At 54.3% G+C, this 26,428-nt stretch overlaps 1 protein-coding gene across 5 annotated transcripts; it reads right to left on the minus strand.

Annotated features, from left to right (window-relative positions):
• Nucleotides 1-7,344: 7,344 nt before the first annotated feature.
• MS4A10 (membrane spanning 4-domains A10) lies at nt 7,345-19,537 on the minus strand. Of its 5 annotated transcripts, none has more exons than XM_066360395.1 (8): nt 19,446-19,537; nt 14,949-15,166; nt 14,378-14,497; nt 13,284-13,340; nt 12,619-12,750; nt 11,193-11,303; nt 9,118-9,221; nt 7,345-8,054 (listed from the first exon to the last, which is right to left on the minus strand). In XM_066360395.1, the coding sequence occupies exons 2-8, from the start codon at nt 15,144-15,146 to the stop codon at nt 7,982-7,984; spliced, it is 795 nt and encodes a 264-aa protein (XP_066216492.1). In that variant the 5' UTR covers nt 15,147-15,166; nt 19,446-19,537; the 3' UTR covers nt 7,345-7,981. The 5 variants fall into 5 exon arrangements, with proteins under 5 accessions (XP_066216492.1, XP_066216490.1, XP_066216491.1 ...); XM_066360393.1 differs by having other exon boundaries at nt 9,118-9,224; XM_066360394.1 differs by having other exon boundaries at nt 9,118-9,224; nt 14,949-15,169; nt 19,446-19,518.
• Nucleotides 19,538-26,428: the final 6,891 nt, after the last annotated feature.

The raw sequence follows: 26,428 nt of genomic DNA on the forward strand, positions 1-26,428 counted from the left end.
AGGTTTTGGTTTCTACACTATAAAATGGGGCAGACAGGAGCTTGCTCTCTCTCGGTTCCTGAGATTAGCATTACAGGTGAGAGCAGAGAAAGGCCACGTGGAGGAGAGGAGAAGCAGTCAAGATGGTGGAGTGCTGAAGGAGAAGCCAGTTTGTGCAGAGAGAGGGAGATGGGGAACAGAGGTGAATAAGGCTGGTGAGGTACAAACCTTTGATTCTAGGAATACTCAGATAAGTCAGTGGCTTTGGGAGCCCTGAATGGAAAGGGAAGTGTTTTCTCATTGTGTGTATTTCTTGCTTGCTGGGTGCAAGCTAGGATTAAAGCTAATGGCCCTCCAGTTCTTGGCTCTGTTATTTCATTACTATCTGTCGGAATCAAATGTGGACCTGCACGGGCCAGGCGGCTGTGATAGTAGCCGTGGATACTGGCTTTACATGCTCCTGCTGTCCCTTCCATGACAACATGGTACCTTTTTTAGGATAGACACCCATCTCTACAACCCTTCCAAATGCGAGGCCCGGGTTCCCTCAGGCCCCCAGGTGACTGCCCCATGGGGGACCCAGAGGCTTTGTCACTTCCCTACTCCATGACTCCTATTGGTGTGGCCAGGTCCCCATCCTCTTCCCAGCCGTGAGCCAATTCAGACCCTCACTCAGTTGGTTCCAGCTGCCTTCCCAGGATCCTGGTCCTGAACGGTCGGTCTTGCTGGACGAGCGCAGGCTTGGTCATTTGGCCTTGCTGCAGTTTGTTCTGACTTCTATGGAGTCCCAGCTCTCTCCTTCAATACGCGCACCCCCCACCCCCTTGCGTGTGTGTGAACAGCTGCTTCCGGGTGCCTTAAATCAGGTCCTGCTCAGAACACGCTGCAGGACCGGGCATGTCAGTTCCCAGCAGCGCTTATCTCATCTCGGAGGCTCGTCTTTTCTTTGTGTTCCTAACCACTCAGGAGGAGTCGCCCAGTCTCCAGAGGAGGGGCGGAGACCTCAGCGGAGGAGACGGACTGGAGTGGAACCTGGGACCCCTGTTGTGAAGCCTCCCTGCTGTCCCCACAGACCATGGCCAGGGTGCGGGGGAGCTGACAGGTTGGGAGGAGACCTTCTGCGCAGCTCCTGTGTACCTGCAAGGCTTATCTCCCGACCCCCTCCAGCATCTGCGGATTTTGCTGAAACAGGAAGGCAGACCAGCTACCAAGCCTTCCCCTCCCATGACAAGCCCTCCTCCTCCGCCCTCCCCAGTCTCCACAGCCTGTCCCCAGCCCCCGGCAGGCCCGGGCAGGGTGGAGGTGGGCTTGGCAATGAACTCCAGGGCCAGGTGGGCCAAGAAAGGGGGCGGGGCAGCTCACACCCCATCCCACCCTCACCCCAATACCAATGTTTCTCAAACTTTGGCAAAGATCAGACTATATATGGAGGGCCTAGTAAAACAGATTCCTGGGTCTCAACCCCAGAAATTATGATTCAGTAGGTGTGGGGAGGGGCCAAATTCTGCAGTTGGGCATCTCCTGGGTGAGGCCGCGGCTGGTCCGGAGACCACACCGGGAGGCGCCACGCCCCTGTGGCGCAGACTGAGTGACCCACGAAGAGTCAGTCCCTTGCTTCACTGGCCCGTGCAGAGCAGCGGCTGAGTTCACGCTATCGTGCATCTATCCACCGAATATTCTCTGAGGGGCACTGGGAGTACAGCAGGGAACTGGGGGGCAGCTGTGGCCCCGGCCTCGACGGCACTGACGGTATCTTGTAATGCTTGAATCTCAGAACTCCTTTGAGAAAGGCTGAGCTGAGCAGGAATTTCCCCCGTTTCACAGGTGAGGAAATAGTGGAGAGGTTACATGTCTTGCTGAAAGTCACACAAATGCAAAGTGGCAGAACTTGAACTCAGGGCTTCTCAACTTGAAATCTGGCCGCCATCCCCTGGGCGTGAGCCATCTCAGCTTCACGGGGTTGGGTTTAGATGGCGGAGTTACAGACCCTGGACGTGTGTCCGTGGTGACATTTGGGGCTTCTTCCTCAGGTATGGAAGGAGAACTTGACAGGTTAACAGGCACCCCCCACGCCCCCTCCCCCCTCCCCCCCACTGGTCGCAGTCCCTAAGGTCACAGTTTAGCAGTGAGTCACGCCCTCTCCTCTCCTCTCCATTCTCTTATCCCCGTCCTGTCATTTCCTCTAACATCTGGATTCTCTACAGCTCAGGCCCTTCCAATGAGAGAGTTGTCTTCCCCAACCACTACAGCAGCCTCGTCTCCATGGCAACCCCTGGAGACCTGCCTTTGGTAACCAAGGAGCATATTATGAGGCCCCTTTCCTGAAGCATGGAGCAACGAGGACCTTGGTTTGAGGGTAAAACCGGCCGGCTCTGTGGCAGGAGGACCTCTGTTCTCTCCGGCTCCGCGCACCCCAGGGGTGAACGGGCCCAGATCTGACTGAGCCGCTGAGATGAGGTTTCCTCTATTCAATTAACTTCTCATGGGGCCTCAGGAGCCTCAGGCCCCCCAGGTGTGGGGCGGAGCAGCTGTCCACAGGGTCAGCTAGGCCCCTTTTTGAGGATCTCACACCCCAACTTGCTCTATCAAAGGACCATTGTGAAAACAAACAGATCGTTGCTCCCCCAAGGACCCTTCATATGCTTGTGAATCCCAAAGCATATCATTTATGGTACATTTTAAGGATGTACACATTATAGCAACATTGATGAGAAGACAGTTCATTGCAGTGGCTTAACGAAACACAAAAATGTACCGATTTCACCGGAAGTGTAGATGTTAGAGATTCTGTCCAGAGTGGCTACCAAGCGTGGAGGGCGTTGGCCGGTATTATGTCATTTGATTCTCACGGCAGCCCTGTGAGGAGGTCGATTTTGTCCCCCTGTTCTTTAGAGGCAAAGGGGCTTGTCAGGGCCAAGAGAGAATTTGAATCCAGGACTCTGTCTCCAAAGTGGGTGCACCTTCACGCACGCCTCTCTGCCTCTGTGCTTTAGGCATCGGACCTAAATCAGGAATAAAGCCTAGGCCTGACTTTCTATTCTTTAAAAATAAGGCACAAGGCAGACATTTTGGGTCATTAAGAGTGCCCTCCATCCAGAAAAGGGGCTGAGACATCAAAAGGTTAGTCTGCTCTTTTATTTTCTGTTTAGAATAAAATCTTGTACAACACTCAGATATTATCACGCTCTGCTTGAGTGGTTTTAGCTTTGCCTGAGAGATGACTCAGGGTAGATGTAGATATCACCATTTTTGGAAATTAGATGCAGAAGGTGCAGAAGATTGCATTTACTAAAGATGGCTGCCACCTTATCTCCTCTCCGGCGCTCTTTCTCTTACGTGACCTTGACACCCTTCTCCTCGAGTTGTGGGGCCTATGTCCTCCCAACCCCTGAACCTGGATGGACCTTTGTGATTGCCTTGGCAAAAGCAGTATGGCAGGACTGTTGCCATGTGACGTCTGAAGCTAGATCATAAGAATGCCAGGTGCTTCTGCCTGGCTTTCACAGGGTGCTGGCTCTTGGAACTCAGCTGCCGTGCTGTGAGGAATCCCAAGTCTTCTGATGTGCAGCGGCCATGTGGAGACCAGTGAAGGTATTCCAGAAAACAGCCCCGTCATCTGCCAGGCATGAGTGAGGATGCTTCCAGATGCTTCCAACCCCCACCTGCCAAGTCAGTCCCAACTGTGAGCCTGCCTAACAGAAGTCCCAGGAGTCACGGGGCGGAGACAGCCCCTTCCTGCTATGTCCTGCACAAATTCTGTGCCACAGAACCTGTGAGCAGAGTAAGATAGTTGTTTTACACTAAGTTCTGGGATTGTTTCACGGCCAGAGTAACCGAAATGGAGATATTTTGCTCCCAGTCAGGTGTGTAGCTCAAGGGAGACAGTCTTGTGGTCTTCTTTGCACCCTCCCCTGGGGCAGATGTGATTGACAGTGAAGTGCTCGGCCATTACTTCATTAGAGGCAGAGGGACAAGCCCTTCCTTGTTCTTTAGTCATCGTATGTTAATATATTAATAAATACTTGCTCACTTGTTTATTGTTTATTTCCCACTGACTAGAATGTCAGTTTCTTGTGAACAGAATTTTTTTGTTTTGTTTTGTTGGCTATTGTATTCCTGGAGCCCAAACTAGTGGTTACTTAGTAGCTGCTCAATTAAAAAAAAAATTTATTGAATGAATGAATGAATGAATGAAGAGGAAACATCAAGTGGGCACGGTTTTTGATAACGCTTTCTGAAGAGAATTTCATTAACATTACCATGTCTTAGTTACTGTGATAATGTAAAATTATTTTCTGGACATTGGCAAGCTCACATGGCGGGGGGCGGGGTTTGTGGAGAACATAACTGAGAAGAAAGTGATTGAGAAGAGTTAAAAGCATTAGGAGTTAATAGTTAAGAGTAGGTAAGAGTCCCAACCTTTTCTTAAAGTAAACAAAAAGATTATTAAATGTATGACGAGTGGTAGGGGACTTCAGGTTTATACTAAGAAGTCTGCTCAAGGAATTTGTTCCTGGACACCATCTAAAACAGGGGTCTCAAACTCGCGGCCCATGGGCCGCATGCGGCCCGCCGAACAATTTTGTGCGGCCCGCAGACTAATCCCCTAGGCTTACTTAATTTTATCCAAAATATTTTGAACTTCGTGGATTAGTCTGCGGGCCGCACAAAATTGTTCGGTGGGCCGCATGCGGCCCGTGGGCCACGAGTTTGAGACCCCTGAAAAGGACTTAGGATGAGTCAACAATAAGAATTGATTCAAACAAGCATTCTTTGTTGCCTGCTATGTTATGGGTGTCATGAGGTCCACATAAAAGGGAAGGTGGGGACACCATCCTCAAAACTATGTTGAGTCCAGCTGGAGAGAGAAGACTGAAGGCCATGAGAGAGCCTGCCCAGTAAGGTAAGCTGGGCTTACTGCTAAAACTGATAGGGCTTCACCAGCTGAGGCTCCTGAGGATTAGAGAATATCAAGGAGGACTTCCTGGAGGAGGCAGGTCTAGGGGAGTGAGAGACTGTCCAGGTGGGTGGCTTCTGCAGGCACTGACCAGAGACACACTACAACACCACAGGGGTTCACTAGAAACCTGCTGCCTGTTAACTCAGGTTTCCACCTGGTAGGCTCTCACACAGCTGGCAGAAAGGAAATCAGTGTCCCTTGTGCCAAAATACTCTTCAGTAGGTAAGTACTTAAGTAAGGTAATACTCTTAAGTAGCAAGAAAACCTGCTTCTCCCCAGCACCAGCCCATGTCCATGTGGCATTTCTGTGATGCGTGTTGCAGGTTGCTGTGCGCACTGGCTGGTGGCCCTGAGACCAGCCGGGGGGCACCCCTGGAGTGGGCACCGCCTGGCAGCCAGATTCTGAAGCCAAGTAACACACAGCAGGGGCTTCCCAAGAACGCGTCCGAAAGTCTTAGGGCTCCTCAAAAGTTGTTTGGCTGCGATGGAAAACCACAGAGAGAACAGCAGCTCACAGAGTAAACCGCGCACCTCTGGAGAGAAGTGGTCCCTATATTTAGAATGAGACTCCTTATGCTCTGACCCCCCCCCCCCCAGACCCCTCTGCCATTTGTGACTGAGTAATGCACTCCAGTTTCGAGTGAGAGAACTGGGAGAGGAAAAACAATTCTAAATAATTTCTGTGCCATGTGTTGCCTGTGGTATGCCTCCATTTTGAACATAAGGAAAGAGGGTTACAGTTTTTATTAATGGGAAAATGATTTCTTCCCATTCTCACTAAGTTAACATTAAACAAACATGGAAAGGTTGTTAATCCCCAGGGTGCCAGGTTTTGAGCCTGCCCTGGGTGCTCAAGTGTTTCATGTCTGCCTTGCGGGCAGGATGACTTCTTCCAGGCCACTTTGTCCTCTCGGTGAGACAAAACTAATACTATGTGTGGAATAATTGAGAACCTCCCAGAGGCCATGATAAATGCTGGTGATCAGGGTGACCACCAACTGGAGGAATGGGTGTCAGTGGAAGAACCCAGGAAGTCCCCAGCTTGGTGTCTCTGTCCTGTGACTTTCCCGGCAGTTCCTTCCTTGACCAATTCTGTTCCATTCTGCAAATAATACCTTTCCGGTTGCAACCGTGAGCAGACCCCAGTGGAACCAGCAACCTGAGCAGGTGCCCCAGTTCTGTGCTTGATGCCGCACCCCCACCTGGTGGCCTCTCGTCATATGTCATGTGTCGCTTTCTGTTGTTGAAAGCGACTTTTCCAGGGTCCATTGTGACCCTGTACTTTATCAACCAAATGGGAGCTTTTGTCTAGGTGGGACACCAGGATGGCAAGCAGAAACCAAGTCTGTGCCAAGGACATATGGTCAGTCGATTTTGGTACCTCCCAGGTACTGGGGTGTGCGTTCTGCAATCTGCTGTCACATGACAGGTGGGTACCAGGAAGCCATACTCTTCAGAATGTCTGTGGGTAGATCTTTCCTCTCCAGGGCAAGGCAGTTAGATCATGCCACTGCTCAGTCAGTCTCAGACCCTTTGAAAGCAGTGATGCCCTGAGCATGCGCAGAGCTGGCTTGGGAGTACGACAGTCTCAGCTCTGCTACTGTGGAGCTGTGTGATTGGGGGTATCCCTTTACCTCCTCAAGCCTTAGTTTGTTCTTGTGTGAAATGGGGCAAAGATTGGCATCTCTGTCACAGTGTATTGCCGTGCCAGGCTCACCCAGCCAACCAGGGGCAGACCCAGGCTTCCCTCCGCCCAGCAGGGCACCACAGGGTTATAGAATCATAGCAGCCTGGGTCAGGGCTGGTTTGGGCATCTAGCTGAACCCTTCTTCATGAGGTATTATTATTGGCCATGTTGGTTATACACGGTGCCAGGCTCTGGGTGTGCTAAGCCCACTTTGTGCACTGGATCACCAAGCGACCGGAGTATTGGGGACAGGCACCCTCCTCCCCATGGTTCAGATAGGCAGAGAGGCTCAGCGGTCTGAGTCACTTGCCTGAGGCCTCCACGCTGGCATCCGAGCTTATCGTCTGCGCCCGAGCACGAAGCCTGTGCTCCTCACCCGCTCTGTACTGCAGCTTCGAGCTCCCTGGTTACTGCCACCTTTCCTTCCAGAACACTCAGCCCGGGCTGGCTGCCCAGAGGGTCATGTGTCCCAAGGTGAGACCCGGTTCCGGTTCTGCTTAGGCTTCTCAGACCCTGACAGCTGCACTGCGACCTTGCCCTCGGCACTCTGCGTCTCCGACTGCTACCTGAGAGCAGCTTCTTCCAGCCTTCACATACTGTGCTAGAGGCAACTGCCTCATTGCTCTCAGGGACTCACTCTGTAACAGACCGACGCCATACAACTGAACTTGTAAAATACGTTAATAATAATAGTAATAAAATACTACTTTTATCTGCTTTAATCACAGAACATATCTAACAGATTGAAGAGGGGATTAAGTGACATCAGCCTTGGCCCAGAGACAGCTTGGTAAAGATTCAGGGCCCTGGCTGGTTGGCTCAGTGGTAGAGCATCAGCCCAGCATGTGGAAGTCCCAGGTTTGAGTCCCGGTCAGGGCACACAGAGGAAACACTCATCTGTTTCTCCACCCCTCCTCCTCTGCCTTCTCTCTCTCTCTCTCTCTCTCTCTCTCTCTTCCTTTCCTGCAGCCATGGTTGATTGGTTCAAGCGCATTAGCCTCCCGGGGCTGAGGACAGCTCCATGGAGCCTCCACCTCAGGCGCTAAAAGTAGCTTCGTTGTGAGCATGGCCCCAGATGGGCAAAGCACTGGCCCCAGATGGGGATTGCTGGGTGGATCCCCTCCTCTCACATGGAAAAGAATAAAAAAAAATATTCAAAGAGCGGGGCAGACACCTGGGGCAGAGAGTGTAGGCAGGGGAAAGGCGAGAGGGTGGCTCAGAGGCAGGGACACGCCTGGGTGCCGGGCGACTCGAAGAAGCCAGGTGGCTGCAGCGCAGGGAGCCGAGAGGTGGGGAAGTCACAGGGGAGACCACAGGGGCGAGTGGAGGGTCAGCGTTGCTTTATTTTCATCCTGTTACATCATTTTGTGGTTAGCTTCTGTTTGTGGAAAGATACTGACTTTGTTGTTGCCGACACAAAGTACCCCTCTAAAATAATATTATGTGAGAAAAAAAAATCAATTTAAGGAAACATCAGGTTACTATAAGACAGACAGCACCCAAAGAACCCAAGATTTGTGAAGATTGTTCTCGGGACGTCTGAGATTTGGGGAAGGAGGAAGGTGGGCTCTCTCTCCGTCACCTTGTTGGCTCCGCACAAGGTACGGAACTCCGCGGCTGAGGTGTCACTGGCGAGCTCAGACGTCAGGATGTCACCGCACGTTGCATTGACCCCTGACGTCAGAGCTTTCCAGTGGGGGGCTCTGGTCACTTCCTCCACCCGCTCCCCCGGGGTGCAGCTGGAGACACTGAGGCCCAGGGAAGCAGAGAGACTCACGGACAGTGTGAAGGGAAGAACCGGCCACGGTTTCTGTCTGACGCAGCGTCCCCGCCGCCCCCGCCCTGAATCCAGGGATTCAGATGCACGAGTTCCCCTGAGACACCGAGTCGGCTAGTCCTCCTGGGCTCCGCGGACCCGCCTCTGGCTCTGCCCAGCCTCACGTGGACAAGCTCCCCGAGCGTCCACTCATGCCGACAAGCTCCCCGAGCGTCCACTCATGCCGACAAGCTCCCCGAGCGTCCACTCATGCGGACAAGCTCCCCGAGCGTCCACTCATGCCGACAAGCTCCCCGAGCGTCCACTCATGCCGACAAGCTCCCCGAGCGTCCACTCATGCCGACAAGCTCCCCGAGCGTCCACTCATGCGGACAAGCTCCCCGAGCGTCCACCACTGGTTGGAGAGAGCGGACAGGGAAGGCAGAGGCTGTGGCCTGGGCACAAGGTCTGCTCCTGAGCTGTCAGGGCGGGTGGGAGGACCTGGTCGTGCTCTGGTCTGGCTGAGTGAGGCAGCTCTGGCCAACCAGGCACTGAGGTTATGGGGGTCAGGGGCCTGGAGGCCCCTTCTGTGTCTGAGGGGATGGGGACCACCCCACTTAGGCCACCAGAACAGGTCAGACAGTTCTCGGAACAGCACCATTTGCCCCTTTCAGGTAATGGCCCCTGGGGAGGGTCCATGGCGTGAATTCTGATGCCGCCATGAGCTCTCTTCACCTCTGCTTCTGCTCCTCCTCTGTGTCACCTCGAGTCACGTCCTCATAGGATGGCGGAGGCCCACTGAGCTCCAGTGATGTGTCAGGAACAAGGGACACGTCATCCTGCTGCAAAAGAAAAGCCACTGTCCCCCCTGCTCACACACGCGGAGCGAGCGGCCATCTACGGAGCACTTTCCCACGGGCTCACTCGCGGAAACTGTAAGATGGCTGTGAAGCTGTGGACACTGAGGCCGGAGAGACACCAGGGGGGTGGTGCCTGGCTCCCTCCCCACCTTGTTCTGGAGAAGGGAGTAGGAGGAAGCCCACGGGGGAGGCAGCAGACCGGCCCTCGTTCCCAGCCGGCTGCCCCCGTGCAGGTAGCTACGGGTAAGCCACTCACCCTGTTGGCTCCCTTGGGCCAGGTGACACACTGAGGTCCCTCCCCGCTGCAATACGTTCTAGGAGCGTGTCTACTGCTAACAGTGTCCCCTGCCACCGTTGCCTTGTCCTCATCCCTGATCTGTGATGAGGGTGGCGCCAGCCCAGTGCTGGAGACTGTCCCTGTGGCTGTCCTCTCAGAGGGATGAGGCCACAGATGCCTTTGGAGGGAGGTCCAGCTCAGTCACCTACTGGCTGCATCACCTTGGGAACTCACTGAAACCTTTCTGAACCTCCTCTTGAAAACAAAAAGGCAGAGCCTGCCCCCCACAGTGCAGGGTCCAGGAAGGCGGGCGGGCGCCAGTGTGGCAGGCTGAAGGGCGGCCCCAGGAGGTCCGTGTTCTCATCCCCAAACCTGTGACTAGCTCAGGTTATATAGTGAAGTACCTCAGGTTATGTATGAGGTATTAGTATTGGCAATTCTCTTTGGTGGTCTGGCATTTCCCACCGCAATGAGAAAATGTAGAGTTAACATTGCTAATCTGGTGACCTTGAGATGGGAAGATGGTCCTGGATTTTCTGGGTGCGTCCAGACTCAGGAGGGCTCTTTCTTTCTTCTTCCCTGTATTCTTCCAAGGTGAAAAGGGGGGAGGGGGTAACGAACACAGAGGAGGACACACACTCCCACATGAGCCTGACCAGGATCCACCTGGCATGCCCACCAGGGGGCGATGCTCTGCCCCTCCAGGGCGTTGCTCCACTGCAACCAGAGCCACTATAGAGCCTGAGGCAGAGACCATGGAGCCATCCTCAGCGCCCAGGCCAACTTTGCTCCCATGGAGCCTTGGCTGTGGGAGGGGAAGAGAGAGATAGAGAGAAAGGAGAGGGGGAAGGGTGGAGAAGCAGATGGGTGCTTCTCCTGTGTGCCCTGGCTAGGAATCAAACCCAGGACCTCCACATGCTGGGCTGATGCTCTACTGCTGAGCCAACCGGCCAAGGCCACGAGGGCTCTTAACAGAGAAAGGGGAGACAGAAGAGAGAGGTTTGAGGATGCAGAGGAAGGGGCCACAGGCCCGGGAACGCAGGTGGCCTCTAGAAGCTTGGAAGGGCAAGGAAACTGTAGATCCCCCAGCAAGAAGGTGACCCTGCTGACACCTTGCTTTTAGCCCAGGGGGACCTATTTCAAATTGCTGACCACCAGAACTGTGAGATAAAACAGCCGTGTCATTTTAAACTGCTGAGTTTGTGATAATCTGTTACAGCAGCAATAGGAAACCGATACAATTGTCTGCAGCATTTAGCTCAGTGCCTGGCCCCTCAAGGGCCATAAGCAGGAACATCCCCTGTTAATTCCTGCAGACAGGTAAAGGCCTCCATCTCCCCATCCCTAAAAGTGGGGTTGGCCTCAGTAACTCCAGGCCCCCACACAGCTCTCTGATGTCCTAATGAGAAGACTTCCTACTGGACGATAGGGCAGGAACTGGGACAACTTGTTTGCTTGGTGTTACATCAACTCACAGCCACCAACTCATATCTGCTTTAAGTGAAACCTCAGTAGAGGGATGACACTAACGTGAAAACTACCGAAGTGTTCAATTTGCAGGATTATGGGGGTTGACAACGAGTGAGAGACACTATCCGTATGTGCTCCCTGCCCGAACGTCCCCTTCCTGAGCCTCCTGTTTTCTCGTGTTCCTGTCTCTCGCGGGCCCTCACCTCTGCAGACGGGTAGTCCATCCTGTAGGCTAGGACGGCCGTGGTCCCAGGCAGGAAGAGCTCCAAGAAGGTGAGGCAGAGTAGGGCCAGCTCCAGCCTCTGGATGTGGACCTGGGGGAGGAGGGGACTGGGTGAGGCCTCACTGGGTGGCACAGGCAGGGCTGAGACCCAGCCAGCAGAGGGCGCTGGGGCTTCAGCTCCCAGGTGCGCATCGGAGGGTGGCGGGGCTGCTGTGTGGGGCGGGAGTGCGTCTGTCTCTGTCACTGCTCTATGCCCAATGTCAGGCGCCCTTGGGTCCTCGGGGAAATATGTTTGAGGGCTGGAGAAACCATGAGGCCGGGGTAGAAGTGCGGATGGCCTTAGGCAGGGGTCCCCAAACTTTTTACACAGGGGGCCAATTCACTGTCCCTCAGACTGTTGGAGGGCCGCCACATACAGTGCTCCTCTCACTGACCACCAATGAAAGAGGTGCCCCTTCTGGAAGTGTGGCAGGGGCCGGATAAATGGCCTCAGGGGGCCGCATGTGGCCCGCGGGCTATAGTTTGGGGACGCCTGGCTTAGGTGTTATCTCATTGAACCCCGCTGAGATGGGGAGAGCAGGGCTCAGAGAGAAGGACCATCTCTTACATCTGGGGAGGGAGGAGCAAGGCCGAGGGCTGTGCAGCTGGGACATCTCCTAGGGCCAGAGCGCTTGGTGGGGACGTGTGTGTGTGTCTGTGCACGTGTGTGCATGCATGTGAGTTCACACGTGTGTGTGCATGGTGGAAGGCAATAAGGAATAGCGAGCCAGCATGGTCAGAACCTGGGAACCGGACCCAGAGGCCCTCAGCCACGCACGTAGAACAGCTGGTCTACCTCCGGCTTCAGAGGCAGCTGTGGGGAAAAGAGCACGGGGCTTGGAGTCATAGACCCAGCTGGGAGTCCTCACTGCACCCCTGACTTGCTATGAGGCCTTGGTCCACTAATTTAGCCTCTCTGGACCTCAGTGTTCACGCCCATGAAAGGGGGCGACAACGTGGACTCGGCTAGTTCTGCAAGGCTGCTGTGAGGCTCCCGGATAATGACATCAGGGTCCCTGGGGACCCAGTATTTAAGGAGCCTTGAATAGGGAATCAACAGGTCCAGGTTGTGGGCCTGAATTTGCTGCCAACTTGTCGCTTGGCCTCGGTCCTACCCCACTTTGGCCTCAGTTTCCCCGTCTATACCAGCAGGATTGGACTCAGTGACGGGACTGATGCTGACCAGCGAGGAGGCCAGCGTCCCCCTCTGCACTGCCCCTCACAGGGTGGAAACACATTGGCCGAGGGCTCTGCCGCCCGTACCTGGGCTCCAGAAGAGGTTTCCTGGGAGCCGGAAACTTGCTCTCAGCCACACCACCGGCAGGGCCTGCCTGGGAGTCAGAGGACCCCGGCGGTCTGGTACTCACTGTGCTGTTGGGGTACGGCCTCCAGATCGGGGACGTGAACGGGCTCTCCAGAAAGAGATCCTTGGCAACGACAAAGAGGCCAGCCAGCACGCAGAAGAAGCTGATGAAGTTCGCTATCAGGCATAGCACCTTCTACAAGCAAAAGACAAAGGTGACAACCACTGTCCAAAGGTCAGAGACCGAGATCTAGTCCGAGCCTGCCAGCAGCTCGTTCTGTGACCCCAGGAGAGACTGCGCATCTCTGGGCTCAAGACTGCTATCCAAACATGGCTTTCTTAGCTTGCTGACCGCTGAGAGGCCGGAATGGCTCTCACTTTCTACGGGGACCGGACTGGGGGACCCAGAGCCTGCCTCTAGATCCACTGGGCTGCTGTGTGGAGAACAGGCTGAACGACACCCCCAGGCCCGAGGCCACGGGGGACAGAACTGGGTGGGGGAAGGGCAGTGGGTGGAGGAACGGCGTGGAGTCAGGGACGTGAGTGAAGGACGGATGTCCAGCACAGAGGCACCTTTCTGCTTGGACGTCCTCTGCTGCTTTGAAGACCTGTGCCTGCTCCCGGCAAATCCTGGGCAGCTGCCATCCAACCCCCACCGCACACAGACGCCCTGCCCCAGGTGACCCCAGGCGGGGAGTGGAAGGGAGTGCTCTCAACGCACCAACGTACCAGAGAGGGTTTCGGAACCATTTCCATTGTTCCCGCCAAGATCCCTGACACGAGGAACTGCAGGCCAGATGTGAAACTGTCACAAGGATTCGAAACCCACAGATTCCTTCCCTTCCCACTGCTCTCTAAGGAAACCCCACGTGGCAGCCAGCAGGGTTGGGAACACCATTGCTCCAACATAGGAACCTCACCCTGCCTGCCACATGGCCCGTTCCCGGCCGCTTCAGCCGGCCGCTCTGCCCTCTGCACACACACCTCCATACCCGGGATCAAGTTGTGTCATGCGCTCCAAATGCCCTCCCTGCCCCTCCCACTTGCCCCATTTTATTAGCCCAAACCATTCGTCTGGGATCAGCTGAACTATCCCCTCCACGGGATCCTCTCTCCTTCCTGCATCCTGCAGTGAGGAGGAGGAGATTAGCTCTCAGTTCAAGGTCTCTGGCGTGCTTCCGCAATGATACTTTCAAATGTTCGCTGAGCACCTACGACATGCCCCCGGGGGGCACAGGGATGAATGGGTGCCACCCGTAGAAACAGTTCCGGCTCTGTGCGCTGGAAGCTCGGAGCTAGCACCATGGCCCAGAGTGATGGTGGAGGGCTGGGACACCTGCCCGAGAGGGCATCAGGGACCTGGGACCCTGAGTGAGCCGGACTCCGCCAGGGACCCAGGATCGGGGAGCACACCGTGGGGGGCCACGGGGAACTGCGCGTGCACTGGTCTCCTCTCGTCCCCTGTCCCGCTGGCCCAGGGCCTTGGGAGGGCAGGAGCCACAGCCTGCACCCTAGTGCCCCTGCAGACCGGCCCCGACAGAGGCTTGGTCACCAGGGATGTGCTGCTGCGTCCACAGGCAGCCTGGCCGCCTGGAAGCCAGCGAGAGGTCGAGCTGCCCCCTCCTCCCGGGCGCACGCTCACCCCCTTCTCGGCGGGAAGCAGGTGTTAAACGAGGGGAGAGTCAGACAGCCGGGGGGGCCTCCTGGGAAGGAGCTATTGCTAGACTGGAGGACAGAAGCAGACAGAGGGACACCTCACCCCCCCCCCATCCGGTCCCAGGTGCAGGGCCTCCCCACCTAGCCCATGTTTGGCCCCTACTCACGGAGGCTGCGCCCCAGAATGGGTACCAAGACTTCAGCACCACCAGGTGAAGGCTTTTGACTGTGGAAGCCAGGCAGCCCCCAAGGAGCAAGTGCAGCACAGCGCTGGCGACGTGGACGGCCTGGGCGGGAACAGCGGGCCGCTGTTAGGGGCCTGGCCTTGAGAGATGTCCTGACCCGGGACCAGCGGGCTGGAACGAGTCTGCTGCCCCCTCCTGAGGAGTCCTGGGGGGTCTTCAAGGAAGGACCCTTCCTTGGAAGGCTGGGGGGATCGAGTAACTGTCCCACCACTTGTGGCCATGCCGGTGTCCCCCACTCCAGGGAAGACGAGGGAAGGGGAGGACCTATCTTCTGTTGCAGATTTCCTATGAGCCAACCCTGAGCCTGTGCTGGTGTGGGTGTAGATCGCCTCGGGCCCCCTCTCGTGGCTTTTCCAGTTTTAGGATGCGTGTTAAGTAGGGAAGCTAGAGGGATTTCTCATTTTCCTTGGTCCTGGGAGCTCCCAAGCATTGCCCCCCTACAACCCCACCCCCATTCTTCCCACTCCCATGGCCCCAGGAAACGGACACTCACGCCCAGCTCCTTAAGAAGGACCCTCCTCTTCCGGGGCCTCTCCTGGTGCCAGTCTGGAGGTAGGTGGCCAGGCTGAGTTGCCTTCCGGGGTGGACATGCCTGGCCAGGCGGGGCTGGGCTGAGGGCCTGCCAGGGCTCCAGGCCCCCAGCTCCAGACCTGGGAGTGACCGCGGCTGTCTGCAAGGCTTCAGCTGTCATGCCTCGGGCGGGGATCCTGGCTGCTGGCCGAGGAGACAGGCTGCATTATAACCCGTCTTGTTTTGGGGGCTTGTGCCTGGGTGAGACTCGGGGCCTGTCACCTCTGCCCTTTGGGCCAAGGCCTTCCAGACTGCTGGCTGCTCTGTCCAGCAGCCCCTGAACTTGGCCTGACCAGGGATAACGTGGGCCCTGGGGATGGGGAGAAACTGCTGCTCACAGGGACACAGCTCCCTGCGGAGTTTGCGGGGACACAGCTGCTTCTGAGGCAGAAACACAGGAACAGACATACTTCTCAACCATCTGAAGACAGAAGTCACCCAATCTGGCCTATGGGAGCTTGGCAGGCACCCTGGTACAGGAGCCCTGAGCGGGTGTGGGGGACTCTGTGAACCGTCCCTCCCTATTAGGCCTGGAGGAGGCAAATGCGGGCAGGTGAGGATCAAGTAATTGTCCCACCACCTAGGGCGATGGTGGTGCCTCCTGGGTTTGGGACGATGAGGAGAGAAAGGAAAGAAACTTCTGCTGAGAACCTGATATGAGCCAACATTGAGCTGGGAAGTCAATATTTAACCAAGTCAACATTTAAAAGTGCTTTCTCTGTTCCTGGCAGTGTGGTAAACATTTTACATTTATTATCTGATTTTTTCCCCCTTATTCCTGCTCCCATTTTGCAGATGAGGCTCAGAGAGGCGAAGCCACTTGCCTAAGGTCACACAGCTAGTAAATGACTGGGCTGGGACTGAAAGCCTGGCAGGCCGGCTCCAGAGCCTGTGGGCTTACATCCTTCATCTAGTGCTGCCTTGGCGACTGAAAATGGATATGCTGGGTGTCTCGGCCTCCGGAAAACAGGCTTGGGGTAGTAAACTGTTCAGGAGGCCGGAAGCACCGGTCAGAATGTTGTATGTTGATGCGTGTGTGGGGGGGTGCATATCAGCACTGGGGGCTGCCGGTGACTCGGTGACTCAGTAAGAAGAGCGGAACTCTTTCTCTGGGGAACGGAGTGGGTGGGGCTGAGAGGGGAGGACGGGGTTGGGGGGGGTGGGCTGTGGGGATCTTGGTAAGAGGTGATTCTCCGTGGGGCGGGACTAATGAGGAAACCCTTTAAAGGGAGTGGCCTATTTTTTTTTACTTGTTCTAGTAAAAAAGAAAGGGGGACAAATTCCCCTAGATTTTAATTCCAACTGTGTGAATTCAGGAGGTCCCATCTGAGCATGCGTATTTTGCAGTTTTCCTGCCGCAGTGGTGAGGGTGGGCGGCGCGGGTTGGCGGGGTGGGGGAGTGGGGGGTGGGGGAGTGGGGGGGCAGAGGGAACAGCTAGCCTGGTGACTAAATCCCGAACAGGGTGGAACGGAAGAGACGGCGTCAGAGAGCCAAAGGGCCAGATGGGGCCTCCGGGTGGGTGTGCGGCAGCTCTGGGCGAGGCGTCGTGCCTGCTGGCCCCACTCCGTACTCAGAAAGTCGACTCCATTCTAGAGAAAATGAAACCGAGGCTGCGGGAGATCAAATGCCTTGGCCAAGGTCACAAGGCAAAGAAGTGGGACTGCGCGTGATCTGATGCTTGCGTTGTTCCCAGACGGCTGGGACCCCTGGTCAATATCCCCATTGCCCCGTAGCATAGCGACAGCTCCCGATTTACTGGGGAGGGCTGAGGGGGGGCTGGGGCTGGGCCCTTCCCCTTCTGGGGCGCCAGAAGCCGAGCCCAGAGACACACCGCCGCCTGACTCTTCTCTGGGACCTGACCTCGCTGTGCCTGGGAATTTGTTGCCCTCTCAATTCCCAGCTCCCCAGGGCCCCTCTGACATAGCTAGCGGGCCTGAGGGATGCAGTCAGTGGCAGAGACCTGGACCCATCAGCCACGGGCTACATAGACTTCGGTGCACTTGGGAGGGCAGAACCCACCCTGAGCCTGGACTCCGCTGGGAAGCACAAAAGAAGGAGGACTTCTGGGCAGAGCGGTCTTGGAGTGAACAGGTTGCCCCGGGGAACAGTGTGTGCCCGGGTCACTGGAGGTGTGCCTCCACCTGGCATTCACTTTCCTGAGTGGTGGCAGCGGGAAGGGTTCAAATATCCACTAGGGAATTAGATTCAAGAATCCGGGGTAACCCTTCTTAAAGTATGTCCCATGGAACGCTGGTCCCGACAGATCGGCAGCAAGAGGGTTCTGTGGTCCAATAAGTTTGGGAAGCCCTGGACATCACCTTCCCCACTCTAGCATGTTACAGGTCCCGGACTTCCTGCTGTGGGAGCACTCTACTTTAATAATAGAGCGTGTCCCAACTTCACTGGCTGTGCAACCTTTTTCTCATTGTCTTGCAAAGGTTCTGCATATTTGGTTATCTGTGGGGAACACTTTTGACCTTAAACTTACAGATGTCTGGTTCTGGTTTTACTCTTCCCCCCCCTTCGCCCCCCCTTGTGGCTTCCTCTGCATATCACCATGGGGGCCAGGACTGCACTGTGATGGCTAGGGTCACTTCAGCTCGACAGGATTCTCCCACAGGGCAGAGAGGTGCTGCAAGAAACTGTACCACCAGGAGGGCAAGAGTTAAAGAGGGCAGGGCTTAGCCAACCAGAGGGAAAGGTCTGTAGAAGGGCACGAACTCTGGGTCCTTAGAAGGTTTATGCCTGTGATAGAGACCCTTGGGAACAGTGGGGGAAACGTTTTTACCTTTGACCCCACTCTGGTCCCTTCAGGCAGCTCAGGACCCCCAGGACCAGCTAACCTGGCACCCCTGAGGACACCAGCCAGGGCCTGGGTGCTCCCTAGGTCCCGGGCCGGGACAGAGTTGGGCAGGTCCCTCCGGCCCCATGCAGAGTGGACTAGCCCAGGAGCTCTGTAGGAGGATACGCCTGGGCCAGGCCCTGGCTCTGCTCCTTGGCGCTTTGACTTTGGGCAGGCTGATTACAGCGTCTTAGTCTCCTCACCTGTCACCCATCAGCTGGGGAGCATTAGGTGCTATGCTGGGTGGGGGCGGGGGCTGTGAGGATTAAATGGGATAACGTCTGCAACATGTGTGGCCTGGCACATAGCAATCGCTCAACTAACACAGGCCAGTGCTGCCACCAGCCTGCCACATGCCTGGAATTCTGCCATCCAGGCTCCATCCGGTCCTTGCCTGGCTCTTGGTTGAGACCTGATAAATTCTGTCCTCATCATCGGAGGGGTGACCACAGGGGGAGGAGGCATGAGAGCTCTGGGCTCCCGGGGAGGCGGAGAAAGGTACGGAGCGGGAGTGGAGCGCTGAGGGCATTGAACCAGTGGTCTGAGGCTTATCTCTGGAATTCTGCAGAGAAAGCCTGGGCGGAGAAGCATGTGACCCAAGTCGGGCTGTGCTGCGGAGGTCTAGAGGACAGGGCGAGGCTCTGAGGGTGTCCCTGTGCATGCGTGTGCACGGACAGGAGTGTGTGTGCACGGACATGAGTGTGTGTGCACGGACACGAGTGTGTGTGCACGGACATGAGTGTGCATGCCTGTGCACGCATGTCAAGCAGAGAAAGGCAGGAGTTGAGAGGTATCGTCACACCATGTGACAGAAGGGCTGGCGGGGGACCGGGGGCCACCTTGGAGGATTAGGGTTCAGTAGATGCCAGTTAGAAAACAGCTGTGAATGTGCCAAAGCCAGCTTCCCCCAGGGCTTCAGGACGGAGTGCTGGTGTAGAGAGAGGTTCACCTGTGAAGAGCAGGGCCCTGCGGGAAGTGGAGGCCTCCACTCAGGGACGTCAGGAGGCCTGGATGCCAGACCTGACTCTGGGGCGCGTCCCATCCCCTCTTTGGGGCTCTGCTTCCTCCAATGTCTCTCTGTGCGTGTGAGCGCGGGGATCGGAATGGAACTGGCTGAGCCTGTCCACACCCAGCTCTCAGGGTCAGTGGCCGCCAGCAGCACGGGGCTCTGGGCAGCGAGCTCCTCCCCGGGGCAGATGCTGCCGGGGCTGCCCGCTGCCCAGATCCTCTTCGTGGCTGCTGAGGGCTCACAGCTGCTCCCTTTGGGGAGTTTGAGTCACACCCCTTCTGCAACCCTGCAGCATGGCTATAAAAGCCCCGCCTCCTTGCCTCGAGGTGGGACCGAGTCCGTGCTTCCGAGCAGCCCCCCCCCCCCCCCCCCCCAGGGACCAGGCTGAAGCAAGCGGGCAGCTCAGACCACCTCTGGCCTTGACTCGTTCCACCTGCCCGGCCTGCTTCCCTTCTCTTCTCCCGAGAACTCTCCCGCACCAACCAGGCGCACAAAATCCTTGTCTCAGGCTCTGCTTCTAGAAATCTGACTGAGACCTCCTGGTTCCTGCTGTGGGGGAACCACTCACCTGGTCCCCGGGACTTCCACTCCGAGCTCCCAGCCACGCTCTGCCCTCTGGGTTCACCTCGGCCCCGCGGAGGGAGCACCGAAGACCAGAACTTCTTTATGACAGTAGACTTTGGATCTTCCCCCTCCGGGCCCCACCTCCTGTCTCAGTCCCAGCTGCAGCGCGCTGTCCAAGTTTCCGAAGCCCCGAACCCAGGCCGGAGAACATCTCAGCACCTGCCTTCAGAGTTGCCAGTTTCCTTTGTAAAGTCAAATGTTGACAACATAATGGGTGTTCAGAGCAGGGCAGGTGAAGGTGACTGTAAATCTTCCAAGAATCAGAGGTTGAGCCTTTGAAAAGATCTAATTGTGAAAAATTTCAAACATTTGCCGAAGTGGGGAGAATGGCCCGGTGAGCCCCGCGTGCCAGCCCCCAGCTCAGCGTCGTCCTCAGCTCTCGGCCGAACCCGTTCACCGCCTCCCACTCTGCTCTCCGGTCGGTGAGCCAAACTCAGGCCTCCTACAGTCTAGTACTTATCTCTCAAACATAAGGACTCTTTAGCCAGAAGTGTGACCACGTGTCATGCCTAAAAATTAAAACGAGTTAAGTTCTGGTGCGAAGAACAAGTTCAATGCTGGGAGTTAGAAAAACCACTTTTTGCAACGTACTAGGTAGCAACTATCTAGTCAGTGTTCAGATTTCTCCGCTTGCCTTATAAGCATCTGCGACCTTTGATTTGCTGGAACCAGGACGCAGGCCCGGCTCACGAACTGCGCCGGCTGATGTGGGGAGCCACTTGCTCTGCCCTGGCACCCGTTCCTGCTCTGCCCTGGCACCTGTTCCTGCTCCGCCCTTGAGGATGGCATCCGACTGAACACAGACAGCATAGTGTTTCAGAGCCAATTCTGGGCCGCCTGAGTTCCAACCTGGATTCTACCACTTCCTAGCTGTGAGACCTAGGCAAGTTATTTGACCTCAGTTTTCCCCTCTGCAAAATGGGGATAATAATACCCATCAAGTCTCTAAACCATGAAATGATTTAGACTATAGAGAATGCTTAAAGCAGTGCCTGGCATGTATTAGATGCTGTGTATAATAAGGACTATAGTCACTATGCGCTCTCAGGTGCCACTCATGCTCAGCTGTCATGCACGTTTGATGTCAAACATGTCACACGCATGCAGAGAGCGATGTCCGCACACTCACTTAGCTGTCACAGCCATTGAGAGGTCACTCACCTTCTCTCAGACAAGCTGGGCTGGGCAGTCGTCCTGTGAGGGATGAAGCCCGGGGAGGCTTCCTGGAGGAAGTGGCATCTGCACCAAGCTCCGAAGGGCGGGCGGTGGTTGGGAGTTAAAAGAGCTGAACAGGGGAGCGTGTGGTGGGGGGGCAGGCAGGGGACTGTTCAGGCGGAAGGGTTTCACAGGTGCAGTGTGGCTGCAGGGTCAAGTGCCCGAGGAGGGTGGGGTGAGAGGGGGCCGGAGAGGTGAGCGCCCGTGTCTCCAGGGCTTTGGAAACTTGCTGGGGTAAGTGGCCTTGAACCTGGGGGCAAAGGAGAGCCCCAGCTGACTTTAGGCAGAGCAATAACATTTGCTTTTGTACTTGAGAGAATTCCCTCTGGCTGGCCGGGAGAAGCTTGGAGCTGGGACACAGGTGAGGAGCCGAGGAGGCTGGCGCCATGAGGCGGTGACCTCAGATGACGGCAGCCCGGTGCTGGCAGGGAGGGCGAGCCAGCGGACCGAGTTGGGAAAGGAGAGTGAGGAGGATCAGTGTGGGGGTGGTTGTACATGGTGCTGGGGGGGGGGGGGGACACCAAGAATGACGCCCGGCTTCTGGCATGGACGGCAGCCAGGTCCGTAGTGACACTGATTGACAAGCGGTTTGGGTTGGAGGAGAAGATATAGATTCCTTTTCTGCGGGGCATGGAAGTGGATGAGGAGGCGGCTCAAGAAGAGAGTGGGGTGGGAGACTGGGAACTTTCAGGCTGGTGATCGACAGCTCATGTGAGCTCCGCGAGAGGGGGGGCCTTTGGCTAAGTCTGGTGTCCCCAGAGCCTGGACATGTAGTAGACACTCAAAGCATCTGTTGAATAAAACACCGAATGAAACCACAGCAGGAGGTGGGGTCAGCTGGGGAATGTGCAGGGTGCACAGAGGAGAGTCCAGGGTGGGTAACACTTGAGTAATGGCTGAAGTTATTGTTACAATATGGGTTTTAAAGAGCCTGTTGATTTTGAAAACAAACAAACAAACCCAAAACCCTTGGATTTTGGTGACAATGAGTGAATGACAGCAGCCTCAGAGAAAGCAATTTCAGCGAGTGAATGGGAGCGAGAAAGCGGACCTGTTAAGGGAGGAAAATGTAAACCCACGGCTGACCGGCTGACGGGCTTTTGGGGGGTCAGGACCAGGCTTTATTTAAGCTGGGAGAGAATGAAGCACATTGCACTTTCCCATTTTCACAATGTAAACGAGTAAAAGCAGACAGATTCTAAGGTGGCCCCAATCACTCTGCCCCTGGGGTGTGGGCGGGACCTGTGATGTGCTTCTGACTGGGAGGCAGACTATTGCAAAGGCGAGGAGGTGCCACCTCTATAATGACATGGCCATGTAAGACTTCATCTTGCTAGCAGACTCGCTCTAGCTGGCTTTCTCCGCAGCTGGCTGTAGCGAATGGTCCCGTGCTGGGGCCCATGTGGTACGACGCTGACAGCAGCCGCAGCCGCTGGGCTGGGGACTGAGGGAGGTTGACAGCCGACAGCCAGAAGGAAGTTGGGGCTCTCAGTCCCACAGCTGCAAGGAAAAGAGTTTGTGCCATCAACCTGCATGACCTTCAAAGTGGGGTCTTCCCCAGCCCAGCCTCTGGATGCGCTGCAGCCCGGGCTGCCCCCTCGAGCAGCCCCGTGAGACCCTGACCCAGGAAAGGAAGGTCGAAGCCGCACCTGGGTCCTGAGCACGGTGAGACAAGAACTCTATGCTTCTTTGAGCCAGGAAGTTTGTGATAACTTATTACACAGAAGCATAACTACTATAGATCACATTTTTTTGTTCCTACTTTAATAAAACTGAAAGTAGTTACACAATAAATATGTACAGCCTGGTGAGTTTTTATCTGTGTCTACACCCATGTAACCATCACCCACATCAAGACACAGAGCATTTCCCGTGCCCCGGAAAGCTGGCCGATGCCCAGGCGGTCAGCGCTGCCACTCTGGAGGGCAAACCCGCCCCGCTGACTTCTCGCCCTGTCAGTTTGTTGCGTGTTCTTCAAATTCACACCAATGGAATAATACAGCGTGTTCTTCTCTCACTCAGAGACGTATCTCTGTGTATTTGTTCCTTTTTATTTATTTATTCATATTTTATGAATGTACTACAATTTATTTACCTGTTCTATTGTTGATGAACTTTTGGGATATTTCAAGTTTTTGCCTATTATGAGTAAAGCTGCCTTTGAAAACTGTATGTATCTGTTTTTCGGTGGACATAGTCACTCATTTCTGTTGGGTCTATACCCAGGAATAGAATTGTTGGGTTATACGGCGTGCTTTAGCTAATCCTGCCAAACATTTTCCCCAAAGTGCTAATATCAAATTCTACGCCCACCAGCAGTGTTTAAGAAGATGAGCTTCCAAAACCCGTCAACACTTGTGTAGTCAGCCTTTGTAATTTGATCCATTTTGGCAAGTTGCGGTATCTCATTGTGGTTTTAGTTTGTGTTATTCTAATGACTGATGATGTTGAGCACACTTATTAGCCATTTTTACATCTCTTTTTTTGTGAAGTGCCTGTTAAGTTCTTTGCCCATTTGCAATGGAATTTTCTCACTTTTCCTTCTTGGTGTTCAGGAGTGATTTACATATTTTGGACATGAACCCTCTGTCATATATTATGTGTTTCAAAATCTCTCCAAGTCTGGGAAGCATTTTTATACTTCAGGTGTTTTTTGATAAACTGAAATTCTTAATTTTAATAAGTTCTCATTTATCACTTTTTCTTTTATGATTAGCGGAGTTGTTTTGTGTGTGTGTGTGTGTGCGCGTGCGTGTGCGCGTGTGTGTGCGTGTGTGTGCGCGCACGTGTGTGTGCATGTGTGTGCGTGTGTGCGTGTGTGCGTGTGCGTGTGCGTGTGTGTGTGCGCGTGTGTGTGTGCGTGTGTGTGTGCGTGTGTGTGTGTGTGTGTGCGCATGTGTCCAGTTTGAAGAATCTTTGCTTATCCCAAAGTACTTAAGATGGTTTCCTATTTTATTTTAAAAAGTTGTTTTAGTTTTCAACTTTAGGTCTATGATTTTATCTTGAATTAAATTTTATGTATGGTGTGATATCAAAATTAAGGCTGTTATTATTTTTTTCTGTACCAATACCCAATTGCTCTAGCAGCATTTATTGAAAGAAAGACCTTCTGTCCCCTGACTTGCAACGGAACCTTGGTCCCAAACAAGTGAATTGTACTTGGGAGGGTCTGTTTCTGGACTCTAGTCCACTGATCTAATTGTCTGCTTCGGCACTAAAGCAATGCTATCTTCGTTATTATTGCTTTATAGGAAGCTTTGAAGTCTGGTAGTTTAACTCCTTTTTCTTTAAGGTTTTCTTGGATATATTAGACCCTTTGAATTTTCGTAGGAATTTTAGAATTAGCTTGTCAACTTTCCTCCAGATACACTGTTTGAATTTTGAATCGGAGTGTTTTGAGTCTATAGCTAACCTTTGGAGATAAATGGCATTTTAATAAAACCTTGAGCTTTCAAATCTACGAACACAGTGTGTCTCTTCATTTATTTAGATCTCCGTTAATGTCTCTTAGTAATATTTCATGGTTTTCAGAATCCTTCTTCTCCAGGGTAATGATTTCTCTAGCCCCCACATGCTCTCAGTGGTAGAAAACTTAATTTTGCCAAGTAAGGGTGACTTCGTCACTTCCTCTGACTTTTGATCCACAAGCCATGATCTATCCTCGCTGGTCGCTCACTGGTGGCCTCTGTCTCCACTCTAGTCTATTATAAATCTACAGTCTTAGACAGTCACACTGTACATTAGCCCTCGTGGTCCCTTCTTCTTCCCTCTTGGGGACCCAGAAAGCTTTCTGGTGCTTTTACTTATATCCACACGGGAGCATAGGACTCCGCGTCATGTCCCCAGGCACAACGCTCAGCCATCTCATCTTTACGACCTGGCTCCATGCTGTCTGGACAGGGGATGTCTCTAAGGGCATGGCGGTCTCCTTTGGTTACAGCCTGCGACGTCAAAAGCATCCAGCTCTTTCATTCCTCTTATTGGATCTGTGGTTTTTGGCCCCCATATCTCTGGAGGGACTGAGTCAAGAGGGGACAGATGTGACAATCCCCACCCAAGGAAGCCCTTTCTTCCTCCTTTTTCTCCCTTCTTCCCTCCCTCTCTCCAAACTTCTCCTCTCAGTTAAAAAATGCCTCTGATCCCCTCCGTGAGAAAAACTGGTCTTAAATCTGCCAACACATTTCCCCCAACTCCGTACTTTGCTTTACGGTCTTCTGTTCTCAGCTTTAAGTCCTCAAGCCTTCTCTCTTAAATTTGAAAGCCAAAGCTTATTGTCACCCCCACCCAACTCTGCCCTGACATAACCCTGGGAGCGAGTGCCGCCTTAAATGGACCCCAAATTGCCCTACCCTTATCCCAGCCCTGTGGCAGAATGGCTCTTAGGCAGCCTAGCTGACTATACCCGTCCTTTGGGAAGACCTCATAGAAGGAGCAACATTACAATTGGGTTTTAAAGGGTCAGCTGGAGTTTGTTGGATGAGGAAGCCGGGTTGCTGAGCAATGCATCCCGGTCTTTCGGATGAAGAAACAAGAAGAGAGAGGTGAAGGGGTTGGTGGGAAGTGCTGGGGTTTGTACTGTGCTGAGCCACGTGGTAAGAGCCATGACATCAGATGGAACTGGGTTCAAATCCCAGCACTGCCTCTTAACAGACTGGTGGCCTTGGGTACTTGATTTAACATCTTTAAGCTTCTGTGTCTTCAGCTGTAGAGAGGAGATATGAATGCCTGCTTACTGGGCCCAGGTGCGGACAGAACAAGTGTAAGGCTCATGCCACACAGAGCCCAGACCCCAGAGATGCCTTTTTACTGCAACAGTGGCTCAGTTATTTATTTAGGTCTTCTGATACATTCGGACAACCTGAGGCTGGTGGAAATGGGGTTCTGGTACAGAGTCACAGAAAAGAAATTTTACTGGCTCCATAGATGGAGAAAATTCGGTTTACGCAGTAAGATTTATTCAGGGTTGAAACAGAAGGTTATCCACAGGTTTTCGATGTCTTATCTGCATCTTTGATGCCCAGGAAAAAGTCCAGTCTGGTCTCCATTACGCCCAGTACAAAGGCCAAAGTCCAGAGATTCTGTGCCATGGTGCAAGCCAGTTAGTCCTCATCCGACTAGCATGCTCAGGGTTCCTGGCTGTGCCCTGGTTGGCCCCACGACCAGACTTGGATTGGAGTCCATATGGCTGCCAGCAGGCGGCCAGTCGGTGTGGGGTTTTAGGGCTGCGTGGCTGCTTGGAAAGACTCATGACCAATGAGGCAGGGAAGCACACATTTCCAAGCTGGACAAGAGACGACTGGGTCTTTGTTCTGCCTCTGTTTATATTTTTTTGTGCTGGAAGGACTAGCTTTCTTTTTTGCGACACCTTAGTTGTTCATTGATTGCTTCCCCATATGTGCCTTGACTGTGGGCCTTCAGCAGACCAAGTAACCCCTTGCTCGAGCCAGCGACCTTGGGTCAAAGCTGGTGAGCTTTAATAAAGCTCAAACCAGATGAGCCTGCTCTCAAGCTGGCGACCTCAGGGTCTCGAACCTGGGTCTTCCGCATCCCAGTCCGACGCTCTATCCACTGTGCCACCGCCTGGTCAGGACTAGCTTTCTTAAACCAACCAATCAGTTTCTTTAAAATTTTGCCGGCTCGCTTTGGTTCCGCCCACTAACCAATCAGATCCTTCTTCTAGTCTCGACTGACAGGCCTCAGTGGCTGCCTTCT

This window comes from Saccopteryx leptura, chromosome 1, assembly GCF_036850995.1.
Source record: "Saccopteryx leptura isolate mSacLep1 chromosome 1, mSacLep1_pri_phased_curated, whole genome shotgun sequence".
Lineage (NCBI taxonomy): Eukaryota > Metazoa > Chordata > Mammalia > Chiroptera > Emballonuridae > Saccopteryx > Saccopteryx leptura.

What these genes read in the sequence shown, in the direction of transcription:
- MS4A10 (XM_066360393.1), bottom strand. Translation starts at nt 15,146, where the DNA reads ATGACAGCTGAAGCCTTGCAGACAGCCGCGGTCACTCCCAGGTCTGGA. An exon ending in CATTCTGGGGCGCAGCCTCC is followed by an intron (nt 13,341 to 14,377) that starts GTGAGTAGGGGC and finishes TCTGGCCTGCAG; the next exon opens with TTCCTCGTGTCAGGGATCTT. An exon ending in TGGTTCCGAAACCCTCTCTG is followed by an intron (nt 12,751 to 13,283) that starts GTACGTTGGTGC and finishes TTTTGCTTGTAG; the next exon opens with AAGGTGCTATGCCTGATAGC.